The sequence below is a fragment of the Denticeps clupeoides genome, chromosome 9 (assembly GCF_900700375.1).
Source record: "Denticeps clupeoides chromosome 9, fDenClu1.1, whole genome shotgun sequence".
Lineage (NCBI taxonomy): Eukaryota > Metazoa > Chordata > Actinopteri > Clupeiformes > Denticipitidae > Denticeps > Denticeps clupeoides.
The window spans coordinates 7172515-7186018 of NC_041715.1; the positions used below are offsets into that span (position 1 = coordinate 7172515).

General features: G+C 46.0%; 1 protein-coding gene across 15 annotated transcripts in view; it reads right to left on the reverse strand.

Moving 5' to 3' along the window:
• ppp2r3b (protein phosphatase 2, regulatory subunit B'', beta) overlaps positions 1–13134 on the reverse strand; it is a 17258-nt gene extending 4124 nt beyond the window's left edge. For 11 of the 15 annotated variants that reach the window (XR_003750732.1, XR_003750731.1, XR_003750730.1 and 8 more), the window contains exons 1-7: positions 12844–13134; positions 11912–12263; positions 3401–3586; positions 2734–2837; positions 2229–2331; positions 348–422; positions 46–132 (exon numbers count right to left, since the gene is read on the reverse strand). Coding sequence is in view for 12 of the 15 variants with exons in the window: in XM_028990442.1 (XP_028846275.1) it covers positions 46–132; positions 348–422; positions 2229–2331; positions 2734–2837; positions 3401–3586; positions 11912–12256 (900 nt within the window). In the remaining 3 variants the exon portion in view is untranslated. Of the gene's footprint in view, positions 1–45; positions 133–347; positions 423–2228; positions 2332–2733; positions 2838–3400; positions 3587–4081; positions 4311–6024; positions 7618–11911; positions 12282–12843 lie in introns of those variants that run through there. The other 4 variants (XM_028990441.1, XM_028990451.1, XM_028990450.1 and 1 more) reach the window with 4 other exon arrangements.
• Positions 13135–13504: the final 370 nt, after the last annotated feature.

Consider the following 13504-nt stretch of genomic DNA (forward strand, 5'->3'; position numbering starts at 1 on the left):
ATGCCGTACTGTCAGTACATACAGTTTTAAGCATACACAACCTACCTGCAGAAAGCTGCTTTTCCTGAGTTCAAACTGTGTAATCTTTCCTGTCCATGACCTGTTTACATTATAAAATATCCTCTGAGTTACCTACGGAGACACAAGCGAGTGTGGTAAAATTTAAGCTCATAAATAAATGAACAGAAAAGAATCATTAAGAAGTATTGTACAGCATAATCACACATGGCCACGTTGTTCACACTAATATGGATCAGTCCATGCGTGTAATGGAACAGCATGTACCAGACGAGCATACTTAAAACTCAAGACTACTGTGATCCTACACTGGCAAAAAGACATCTTACCGTGTTCACGTAGCGGTTATGGAAACCCGAAGCCTCCTTCAAAAACGCCAGGCCTGGGTGAGAGTTCACCACGTCCTGAGGAAACATAGAGCCAGAAACCGAAAGAGGGAGAGCGATTAAGATCTGAAAACGAATGATAAGTACAACTTTTAACAGATTGGTTGCACTGTGTCTGGAAAACATCATCGATACAGTTGGACAGGCCTGTCTGTTGCCGTGAGATGTAGTGAATTTGTGCATGTTAAAACCATTGATGCCTGCAGAGCAAACCGAGGTTTAAGATGCAGACAGTCTCATTTCCCATCAAGTATTACATTTCATGTAATGCAAGACTGTAAATCTCCAATATATTCCTACAATGAATCTCCTGCATTGCTTCTTGCCTATTTTTTGTACTTAAAAAGATTATTCTTATGTGGATGCAGAGAGGTGGCAATAAAAAAAAAATAAAAAATCTTATTTTCAGGGTGAGCGCTGGGCTCTTTAACCTTTCCCATTCAAAATTAAATCATAGAAGAGCCCATAACTCAGGCCTCTTAGGAAGCGCTGCAGATATTCGGCTGCAATACTTCCTTCATTTATCACACAAGTCAAAGCCATTTGCCAAAGCCACACAATACAAATTAAAGAGTGGACGGCAGAAGGCGCCTCCACCGCCCGCTAACTGTAGCTTGGCCCAGCAAGCCACTGCCGCCAGTCTGAATACCAATGAAGCGTCGATCACGGCCATGCCGAACACGGGCCAGGGAATGGACCGGTGCAGCAAATACCTCCCTCCAGGACATAGAGATGCCCTGCATTTGAATAGGCACACAGATTAAATCATCTCCGAAGGTTAACTACTCTGACGCATTTTAATGAGAAGTTGGTTAAAGATGACAACGTAATCCGAACGGTAGATATACTGCCATACATTCATCCATCAAACCGGCCATTTCAGGTATAAAATAATCAAACACATTTAAGTACCACTTCCTTGTTAATAAAGCAGATCCACTGCTTAAAAATGTCTTGCAACCACAGCCAATAGCAAGCCAAACATGCAGAAAGATTAGCAGTTCTTCAATTCTAATTGGAGATCAGAAGGACGTGACATTTACATAAATAGATAAGAGTTATCTACAATAGCTATCTGTAACTAGATCAAGAGAAGCTGGCGAGTGTGTTACCCACTAGGCTACTACACTTTTTTTTTTTTTTTTTTTTAACTTTATGGTGGCTGGTATGGAAGAAAACTCATAACTGGAAGGCTGCGGGTTCAGTGGTTGCCTAGCAGTTAAGGAAGCGGCCCCATAATCAGGGTGGTAGTGGCCTAGTGGGTAACACACTCGCCTATGAACCAGAAGACCCAGATTTAAATCCCACATACTACCATTGTGTCCCTGAGCAAGACACTTCACCCTGAGTGTCTCCAGGGGGGGACTGTCCCTGTAACTACTGATTGTAAGTCGCTCTGGATAAGGGCGTCTGATAAATGCTGTAAATGTAATCAAGAGGTTGCAGATTCGAGTCCCGAGCCGCCATGATGCCACTGAGGTGCCACTGACTTCTCCCCGGGTGCCTGTCATTGCTGCCCACTGTTCACTAAGGGTGATGGATTAAATGCAGAGGACACATTTTGTTGTGCTGCAGTGTATCACAATGACAGTCACTTCACTTTCAAAACCCCGAACAACCACGTTTGTCCCCACACGCTGCTTCATGGTCTTCCAGCCTTTCATGGCTGCCCACTGCTCACAAAATGGTTAAAGGGTGTTTGCAGAGGATAATTTTTGTTCATTATTGAATCCTTTGGCCCAACGGTTCATAATGACACTTTTGAGTGTTTTTCTGTGTGTACCATGTTCGCAGCAATAGGCCTCTGACCCAGGGCTCCCATACCATCAGGAATTGCCTAAAGTCCTCTTGTTCCAGGTAATTACAGCCAGGCTTGGCCAAAAGGTGCAGAAATTTGGATGCGTCATCATGACAGGTCTGCAGCACTCTGAAAAGCAGGAACAGATGGCCAGTTCAGAACTTGCAAGAAACAGTATGGGTGCACGTTCACGTGCCTGCTAGAAATTAGCTTCAGAATTCATGCTCAGTCATGGTAACCTACAACAATGTTGAAATAATGACCTCATGAATAGATTTAAACATTTCCATGAGTGTCACCACTAATCTCTGAAGCACTCGAGGGAGTAAAAATAGAAAAGAAAGCATACGCCTACCAAACGCTACACTCAGTTACCCAGTGAACCCTTACTGCTCTGTTTATTAAGGTCAAACAGAAGACAAAAAGAAATTGCATTCATACTGTGCACTGAACTAGTACCACATGTAGCCTAGTCACTGTTGCTCACAAAGGGTGAATGAGAGACGACAGCACAAAACCCTATTGTCTTACTTTCTCCACATGGCAACAAACTTGTGCACGGACACAAACCCCGTCCTTTCCCCGCCGGCAGCGTAGAACAATGGCCCTTTCCAGTAGAGGGGACACTCACATGCCTGGAGAGGGAACAAGTGTCAACCAAGGGGAACAATGAAGGGGGAGGAAGAAAGAAAGAAAAAAAAAAAAACAAAAACAAACAAAAAAAAAAAAAAAACAATACAATAGTACAATATAAGATACCCTTGGACCTCAAGACATGGCCAGAGTAATACTGCATCCATTTACTAAACACGCAGTATAAAGAGTAAAATTGAATGCCTGCCTCATTTTGGACAGATGAGACATTTAAACAAAAAAACATATTTTTCCACTGTATTTCTAGCTGATCTTGGTCTTCACCACTACTCTGACGTACAGTAGAGGACCCATGATTGTATTTGCACATCCCCCCTGTTTGTAGGAATACTAGCTTTAATCCATACATGGACCTTCACTGGGCCATCATCATCATCCTCATCATAGTCATACCTTGATATATATTTTTTCTGTTGATTTACAAAGAGGGGGCAAAAAGTAAAGTACTCAGAGTTGGAAAGAGTTAGTAGTTTGAGCTTCATTATATTAATGAAAGCCAACTTTCTGGGTGGCACCGGGCTGTGTGTTACAAATCACCCCTTACCTTGGCAACCTTCCCCATATCCTCAATGGTGGCCCTTTCATTGGGGAATTCAGAAAATATTTTCTCTATTTTGGAAATGAGATTGTCAATGTTGAGATTGGCTTGGGGCCGTCCTCGAGGAAAGTAGAACTTTGGAATGCTTTCACTTAGCGCCGGCGTAATGGGCTCCTCTTTCTTGACCTGGGCCTGCCAAAACAGACAGAAATAAACACAGTTAGCCATGGGGCTCGCCCTTCTCACGTTTCCGTCTCACAGGTTTTTCCACAAGTGTTATGGTTGCTCAGCAAATTACACCCCTGTGAACATACCCATGCCCCTCCCCCAGCCGCCATGGCACTCAATTAAGACGCGTCAAGTGACACTGGCATGTGTAAAACTGGCAATTAAGGGCCATTCTGGCAGGCGCCAGGCATCATGAAGACCTTTGCGGTGGTCAAGTATCCAACGTGAGAGGTACTCCTGTTCAGGGTGTACACCAAACCGCTTAATAAATGGCAAAAATTCAGGCAGCAAGTTGAAATAAATGCTGCAGGCCACTGTTATGTTGTGACACCACAACAACGCGGACGCATGCCCTAACCGGAGGAGAACTACAAGTTGACTGTCAAATCAAACCGAAGCAAACCTCTCGAAGCTCCTCAACACACATGAAGTATGTATGGGGTGTAGGTCATGACCTACCTCGAACATATGCAATTGGCTATTCACAAGCGGCAGATCATCCATATCGCTTTTATTCTTAAATAAATTAGCGAGAGAACAGAGGGGGAAAAGGTAACAAGCCATGAAGACTTCCGAAGCCAACACGTCCTCCGAATGGGTCCTCGCCCCAAGTCACTTGCAGCGCTGGCTCAGTAGAGAGAACGGGCGTGAGGGTATCAGAGTGACCGAGGACAGAGGACGCGGCTGCGCTCACAGTGCTGATGCTGTTTAGGCAAATGCTGAAGTTTAATCTGGGAGGGGCTGAGGCACCGAAAATCAGCAGAGCGAGATAAGCAGTATTCTTCTGTGCACTTCTATTTCTCTTTCTCTCTCTCACACACACACACACACACACACTTTCACTGTACTGGTCGGTAAAGTTTATTAATATGCTGCGAGTATCTTGTGAGTGTACTTGTGTTTGTGGAGTGAGGGGGAAGAAAAAAAACTCACCCAAATTAGATCAATGCTAAAAACAGAACAATGAACTTGAGCATCACTGATGGTAGCAAAGCAGAATGCAAAACACGGTTCTGCCATAAGAGACACTATTTCATAAACTACCCTTGTATTTCAACGGCAGCCATACCATGGCCATTATTTGTTGAATTTCAACACACACTGTTCAAAATATAATAATTTTATTTAATAGTATAGTAATAGTATCACTAGAGCCGTGGGTTCCTTTAATTCAGCTTCATTATTAAATCATTAATATGTAGACATTATGCAACTTATTAGGCTACGTATAGTTGTCTGGAACCGTTGTGGCCTCCTCTGTCGTCTGCCTTCTCTAGGTTGCGTACTGGCTGAACCCGTGGAATGTAATTCAGAGGCTCAGATAGCTGCCGTAACCTAAAAGCAGCGGTGTGAGAATGCCAGGCTACAGCAGCGTGGCGGCATGCACAACACACGCCGTTTAAACATGGATCATGCGGTCGACGCCTTACACTCGACCCTGATTATTGATTCTCGTAATCAATAACTTCAATAAAACCAGGAAGAGGAGCCTATCAAACAGATTCATGTTCATGCATTAAGCCTAGTCCTAGACTAAACGAGAACTCCAATTAAGTTCTCTCCATCCAAACCGCTTTTAGTCTAGGACTAGGCTTAACCCATGTGTGAGGCCGTAGTTTTTACCATGGCCAGAAGAACCTCAGGAGCCCAGGCACCAGCCCACAACACTACAGATGACGGTATTAACAAGTTCCGGCCTGGTTGATAAGTCAGGAACCATGACTGCCTGTGGGACATCGTACCCGGCTCTGCTGGACAGACACGGCACCGCGTCGCAGTTCGGCTCTTTAAAACAACCTTCTGCAGAGTACTGCCTTTCAGAATTCTCACAGGTGCAGGACCTCTCAGGGTTTTAAAGCCCTCGCTCAGACCTTCAGAGCACAGCTGAGTGAGTGTGTGTGTGTGTGTGTGTGTGTGTGTGTGTGTGGCATGCCAGTGAAGGCCTCTGCTCAGTGTAAGGCACAAAGGGAGACGGATGCTCTCGGTTGTGTCGGCCATGTCTATAAAAGGGAACGGACACCTCCTGCCACGCCGCTCAGCCCCCTCGACAACACCCCTCCCCTGATCTCCAGCATGCTGAGCATTAGCAGGCTCCTGAGCCCGGCTGCTAATCTCCCTGATGTCCCATACATTTATGGCTAGAACGGCACAACTGTGACAGAGACGAAGGCAGCGCGACACCCCCCCCCAGTCACATTAGACCACAACTCAATGTGTTAAAGTAGAATTAACAACAACTCACGCGCTGCAGGATCATTTGCATATTTGTTACAAAAAAAAAAAAGTTGATCACAGACAGATTTAAGTTCAACCCTGGCACCAATAGCAGATGGTCCATAAGACTGGCGTATGCCGCTCGGCGCGAGGCGGCCGGGCGAAGGACTGGGTCGGGGAGCACCTGCCTGGCCCTGCTGGAAGGCGCGCAGCCTCTTCTTGAAGCGGGACGGCAGGACGAAGTCGCACCCGCGGGCCAGCAGCGCCAGCTCCTTCCTGAGGTCCGGGTCCTGCCGTAGAGACAGCTCCTTCATCCTCATGCTGCGCCGGTGCCTGCCGTCGCCGGGCAGCCAACTTCAGCTCCGACAGACCAAGGAAGGGGGGCGCGGGAGGCTTACAGTACACGCTCCGTCCGTCCGGCCGGAATAATCTTCCTCTGTGAACTGTCCCACCCCGCGTGCGCGCACACACACACACACACACACACACACACACACACACACAACTGTGCTTTTCTCTATCAAAGCAAGAGGCTTCTTAATACAGAAGAGCAGCTGCCGCTCTGAGCTCCCGCAACGTCCCAGCAGACCAGCTCACTGAGGTCACACTCCACTCTCCTGAAGCCTCCGAGGGGACTGGACGAGTGGGAGGGGGCTGTGGATCCGTCCTTGTCCGGTTGGCATTCCACTACGCTTGTGGAAGGTCGGGTAAACAAACCTGTTGTCGCGCGCCGCGGCATGGCGGGTCCTGCTGGAGTGCAACATATGGAACGACTTCCTCTCCTTCTCCATAAAGCTCCCCTAAAGCCGGGATGAAGGCATTTCATTCCGAGACTTGCGAGACAAATCCTCCCCGACAAATCCCGGAGTCTTTTAAAGAATACGGACTACCAGCATAGTTCATTTAAATGATGATAATGAAAAAGAAAAAAAAAAAAACTCAGAACACAGGAGCCTCTCATGGGTTTCGGTTCATTTTTTTTTACCTTCCAAGGTTATCGCCTCACCGCGTGCACCTTGTAACAGCTGCCGAAACCGTGTCCGTGCGTGAGGGGGCCCGAGTTGAATTCGAAGCACGAGGGCAGATGCAGTCAGACCAAAGCGGTCCATTCGGACCCAACGCGTGCCGTTCCATCTCAAGAACCGAGAGGACTCGCCACTCCCGGCAAACAGACTGACAGCAATTACATCAATTCCCCACAAACCTGCTGATCTAAAGAAGCCCAAGCGCCGAGGCCGAGTCGGGCGCACGGCGGAGTGCCGCTAGGTTGGTGTACTTTTCCCACAATGCCCGATATTGTTCTTCAAGACAAATATAATTAAGAGAAACGGGCCGGGCTGACGAGGCCGCTGCTGAAAAAGCGAGGCCCGGGAGCGGCTGCTAACAGAACGGAGTGCACCCTGGCTTAAATGATAAGTATTTTTAGACAGAAGATCAGAGTCCACATTCTTCCACTCCATTCGGAGGTTCCTGCTGTCCCTCACGACGACAGGACAGTGTGAGCATCTGATAGCCCGTCTCTGTTTTGTTAAATGCCTGGTTTCTGCTGCCCTGCTGTGCGGACCAGTCTTAAATTATTTTACAGATAATTAAATATGTTCTCAAGGCATTTGGGTCAGGTTGTTATGTTATCTATCCTCTGCTGTTTAGTGGAGACGGTCCCATGTGACCCCCGTGGACTGGTACTGATGGAACGAGCAGCCATGGCACGATCCTTATGGCACCAAGAGGCAGCTGTCTGTGCCAAGACAGCCCAACAATGCTTTGTGTCCAGACACAGCGCCAACTGGACCAGTAATGGAGGCAGGCCAACAAAGATGCTTATTTTGACCCAGGCTAAAAAAAAAAAAAAAAAAAAAAAAGGACAATGGGACAATGTAAATAATACACACTTTCAGAAAAAAGGCTATTGTAAGCCTAATTATTGGAAACCAAAAAAACTGCATTTACAGCATTTATCATACAGCATTATCCAGAATAACTTACAATCAATAGTTAGAGGGACAGTCTCCCTGGACAGTCCCTCAGGAACAAAATGGCAGTAAGGGGGGTTTGAACCTGTGACTTTGTGGTCTTCGGGTTCATAGGTTCATTTTATATAATATGGATTATACAAAATGCTGTTATATTAAATCTGTTAATGTTACTGTGGACATTCTGGAGACAAGAAAAACAGACTACTGTTAAACCGTCTTATGATATCACTATGTATAGAATAGAAGTCAGGCCTTATTATGGCATCAATGATCTTAGGCGTGGATGTCCAAGAAAGACTAACAAAGACCAAAAAAATCCTGCTCTTTGCCACAGCATGGTACTGACGTGCTGCATAACGGCAATAAAGAAGTGAAGCGACCCGATTGACCAGAAGCTGAGGAGGGATCATTACCAGGACACTGGTGCCTGCCAGCGCAGGGAAAACAATCTAATGGGTCTAAGGAAAGACAACTAAATAGACAACCGGAACGCCAGAGGATCTCCACTGGCAAAGCATGAACCTTTGAATTTTTGAGCTGAAAAAGTACAAAATGCTTCAATAGTAAAGAACACAGTCTAATGACCTTAACTGGCATTATAAAACTGTAAAATTGTAAAACTGACCAAAGCAGTCCATCAACTAACAGTTCTTACAAACCAGTAACAGCTGCCAACATAAAATGTGGGGACATGTCCTCTGTCATTTCCTCTGCTTTGATTTTCCATCAAAGCAACCAATTGGACAGAATGCGTATTCATGCCTATGAAATAAAAAATTTTTTCTCCTAAATTCCGTTTTTGCCATTATATACATATTTATTCACCTAAAAACTGTGTGATTACGGAGTGGACGGGAAAAACAGAACAAATGCAATATCACATATATTCACTGTTCAACAAAGTGCTTGTGCATTTACGGTTTGCTTAATAATATAATAAGACCTCTCTCACAATATAACACATTCTTCCTTTTGATGAAATAAAAGTGCTTTATATCTGAAACCAGCACAAAAAAACCTACCAAATAAAAAAAAAAAAAAAAAAAAAAAGTTGCATTATGAACTGGAACCATGTTAAACACGTTTTGAATCAGCTGATTTGTTTGCATGACCAAGAGTTTGCTGAACTGCCAGGAGTTTGCGCAAAAACGGATTCGACACGGACAGCCTCCTTGCCATCGCTGACCGTGGGTTTACATTGTGTTGGTGTGCGGACGTGTGTAGTGGGTCCGTAGCCTTTTAGAAACGCGACTTATACACAATTCCGTGTTTTACAACAGATTCCATTTTCTTCTCTTTTTATATATATAAAAATACCAATAAAAATGTTAATAGCCGACAGCACTAATAACTAATATATTGCCTTTTTTTTTGTTCCACCTCGATACAACTGTAAAACAGGTGACAAATTCAGTCCTCCGATGAATAAGAACCCTTCTCCAAAGGGGTACTGGAGCCACGCTGAACATGCAGAGGACGAATGAAAACCCTCCCGCTGCACCTTCACGGCCACGCTCCCCCCAAAAGGCATCCATCCGAAAACAGAATCAACAGGGATCAAAACCGTGAGCGGGGGGCACTTTTTCTGACAATTAAAGAGTCTGGAAAAGAGCGAGCGCACAGTGCATTACACCCCATGCTGCACAATAAACACGAGCCAAAATTCCTAGTAGTTAATTCCCAGCACAAGGGAAGCAAGGCTATCTTTGTCGGTGTCTTGTGTCAAAGTTAGAGCAGCTGTCTCAAACTGCATTCAGCATGACGTTAATTGAATTTTTAACTAATCCTTTGAAGAATGCATTTGTATTCTGGAATTCTTTTTGCGGCCTTCTTAAAATAAAGCATGACTGGCTGCTGGATCAGGCCGCCTTTAATGCACTATGACAGGCTGCGGGCACAGGCTGCCTGCGTCACGCCAGAAAATATGAAAATGTCCAACAGTTGTTCCGGCCTGGCCGAGCAGCGCCGGGGATCATGGGAGCGTCTGAGAAACACTGGACATGGAAATCAAAGCCCCCTCACATCTGTCAAAGCTCTTTCCGTCGCACAATGAGAAATCGCATTAAGCAGACGTACAGAAAATGGCGGCACTCATGACAGCGATTCATTGCTTGCAGATGTCTTTCGTGGGTAAAAAAAAAAAGGCACCATTATCTGAAATCTTCAGAGACGATATCAAAATCGTACCAGACTGTATGCCATTCCCTTTTTGAACTCTCATGACCAAATCCCTCCCTGCCTTAAAAAAAAAAAAAAAAAAAAGTTTGAATGTAATTGGTCTCGGCCATTTTTAATTTTTACTACACGAAAAAAGTTTGGGGATGAGTAGAACCAGACGCACAAGCACTCGATCTCACACGTGTCATGTGTCACTCACTGGCCCGCCACACCTGTGCACGTGACACCTCCACATACCCACCCGGGCACTGACCCGACCCGGCCCGACCCTGGCCAAAATTACGCCGCAGCGCCTGCGATCGCGCTGCTTGACCCGTGCTAGCCAGGCGTGGACCACCAAAAGCGGCTTTCTGTCTCTCTAAGGTGGTCTGCATGTTATGTGTGTTTGTGCTGGCAACAGGCCTGTACACATATTCCTAAAAATGTCACACCTCCCAAGCTATGCGGGCAACGAAAGGATATCCCGTATCAAAAACGACGTCCATGGTTACGGTTCTATAAACATCGGAGTCGAGCAAGAAAATCAGGTAGGCCAAAGTAATTCAATGTCGGGGATTTAAACGTTTTTAAAAATATTGTATATATATACACACACACACACACACACACACGCGCATACATACATGGATGGACTCGGTCAAGCTGCCGCTGTATATGGAGTCAGCTGTCCAGAATCCTCACTGTCAATCTGACGTCTCTTACAGACCCCTGCAGAGGGCAGGCATCAGCAGCTTTACTGTACAAGTGTATGTACAAGTCAGGCGACGAACGCTGCTACCAACGCACACAACAAGTCACAGACATCACGCCACTAACAGATGGCAATTATGAAAGCAGCGGACCATAAGTTTGGCCGCCATTGTAACACTTAATGAAGACATTTCATGTCCATCTTACTGCCCGTCCTCTGTATCGAAAATGCCGAAACTATTCAAAAGGTATGACAGGCCCCAGGGTGATTGGTCGAGTGGAACCAGAACCAGAATCCACAGGGTGCCGAGCTGCTGAAGACACTCTGCATCCTCTTGTGGTAAGACAGGGAAAAGTAGAGAACAGACAACACTTATGTTCTGGTTTGAACATAGGGGGAAGCTTCAAATTTTCATCTTAACCCACAACGACCAACATTAATACTCTGGTCAAGACCACGGCCCTTTAGAGGCGAATATGAATGTAAAAATGCAATAGATGCACAATCAACAACTGAGCCAATTTACATGCCCGTAAAATAATGAGATTTTAATAGTTCTTCACCAGGATACAATACCTGCCATCTAAAGCAGTCATCTTCCCAGAATTAAATTCCCTGACCAAAAAGCAGAATTCCATGACCTCCTGAATAAGAAATAAGAAAGGGTATTTAAAGGGGTTATAGTTGAATATAGGCGGCTTGGCGTGTTGAATGAAACAAGCCAGAACCGCAACTCCATTCATTAGTCTTTTATTTGATCATCTTTGGGTGAGCCTGTCCTTAAATTTCTTCATTTTCGAGCCAAATATCTTGAAATGTACACGCGCCTGGCATGATTGGCACATTAGCAAGTGTAAGAACAGATTTCGACATTGCACAGATTTCGCATTTAAGAATATCACACATTTTTAGAGCCGGAATGGGGGAAAAAAAACTGGGGAAAAAGACGCATAAACATCACATCAGGTTTTAGCTACTGCACTCCAAAATTCCCCAACTTGGCACCCAAATGATCAAATTCCCTGACTTTCCCTGTCTGGAAATACCTTTACTGAAACTCCCGGACCCCGTGGGACACATGCTAAAGTCAGATGATTTAAAAAAAAGACACAGTGAAATCTTTGACGGTGGTCACATGGTCTCACTAAACAAGACGGCTTGATGCTCGGGTCTGCCGGGGGTCCCAGAACTGGTCGGATTATAAATGGAATAATAGTCGTGAAGTCTCACCTTCTTAGCGCTGACCGAGCGGCGAGGCACCCGGACACTGGGACCCACGCGGGGTGAGCCGCTGCTCCCAGAAGGCAGCGCTGAAAGTGGACTGGACGTGGCACTAAAAGGGGAACTGGTCCGTTCGGCCGCGCTCCCCTTCTCAGCGAGTACTGGTGAGGTGGACCGTTCGAGGATGGACGAGTTTATACCGTGCCCGTCGCTGAATTCGGTTGCCTCTCCACTCTCGACCTTCCTGAGACAATCCTTCAGGAGCTCCTGAGTGCTGGACTCGCTCAGCCAATAGAGGAAGAGTTCGTCCACCTTCATCTTCAGGACCGGCTGGAGCACCTGCGGCGCTGGCATCTTCCCCCTACGCTCACAAGAACAACTTTAAATCGATTACCGAGGAGAACGAGAGGAAAAAAGTGGCAACAACGACGATCATGTGACGTTAAAACGTATAGCTGAATGTGTGCAGGCCTAATGCAAAGATGGCTGGGTACAAAGCAGATTCTATCATTTCTTTTGGCTAAATGGTACCCTACTTCTTAACGTAAGTTAAATGAAAATGTGATCATGCATTTTTCAGCTTGGCAAAAAAACATGGCAAAGAATCCAAGGGCATTCCCCATGTGCTCCCTTTTTTTAAGTATTTTAAGACATTCAGCTTCATATCTGTAAGGTCTGTTCATGTTCTGTTGTTCTGTAGCCCTTCCCAGTTCCCAGTTTAATTTTTCACGCCTCGTACCGAAGTGCCACACGTCTCTTCGGTTAGAATTTACCCCACAAAAGCCCTCGACTAATAAGAAGGCTGGTTAGCCGTTCAGCACTAGCTAGGCGCCCATAACAGATTCGAACCGGGTGAAACTACACTTCGGTCTGAACTTGGCGCTCTATTAAACGCTTCCCGCCTCGTTCTAGTGGCGCGGGGCCGCCACAGATCGCGTTACCTGTTCCACAAAGACTTGTGCCGCGCTACATGTCATGTGCTCGGTCCCGGTTTTTATGCACCGGGCTTCGTTTTGAACCCAGTCCTCGTTTCCCGGGTAACCGGGAGAATGGCGGACCGGCCGCGGAGGCCAGTTCCGGGCGCGATTGGAATGTAGACCGACTGTTGGCTTCGGAACGAAGACGTGACGTCTCAGTATCACTATATGAAATATGGCGGGTTCTGTGTATTTTTTTCTTAGCTGTCTGCGAATCTCACAGATCAACAAAGTGCCCCGTTTGTCATCCGGAAAAGGGGGCGGGCGCCAAGGCTGCAGCGTTTGTACGCGCGGGGCGGTGTTCTCGCGAGAACACAGTTGCCAAGTGTGGGCATTTTTAAAAAAACTATTTGAAATCTAGACAGATACACTGGTTTGATGCGCCTCGCAAACACTCGTGTATAAATGACTGAAACAACAACGCCGACCTAAAACTATTTATTGAAATGACGAACCGGCACATGACACGATAAAATTACAAGCTGTTGAACTATTTGTTTTACGTCTACATGGAAATATCTGGCAGCCACGAAGCGAGGCGTAATTGACCTGCGGTGGCCCCCAGCTCAGCGCTGCTGTACATCGGCTGTGCAGAACAGATGGTGGGGGAACAATCGATGCCATT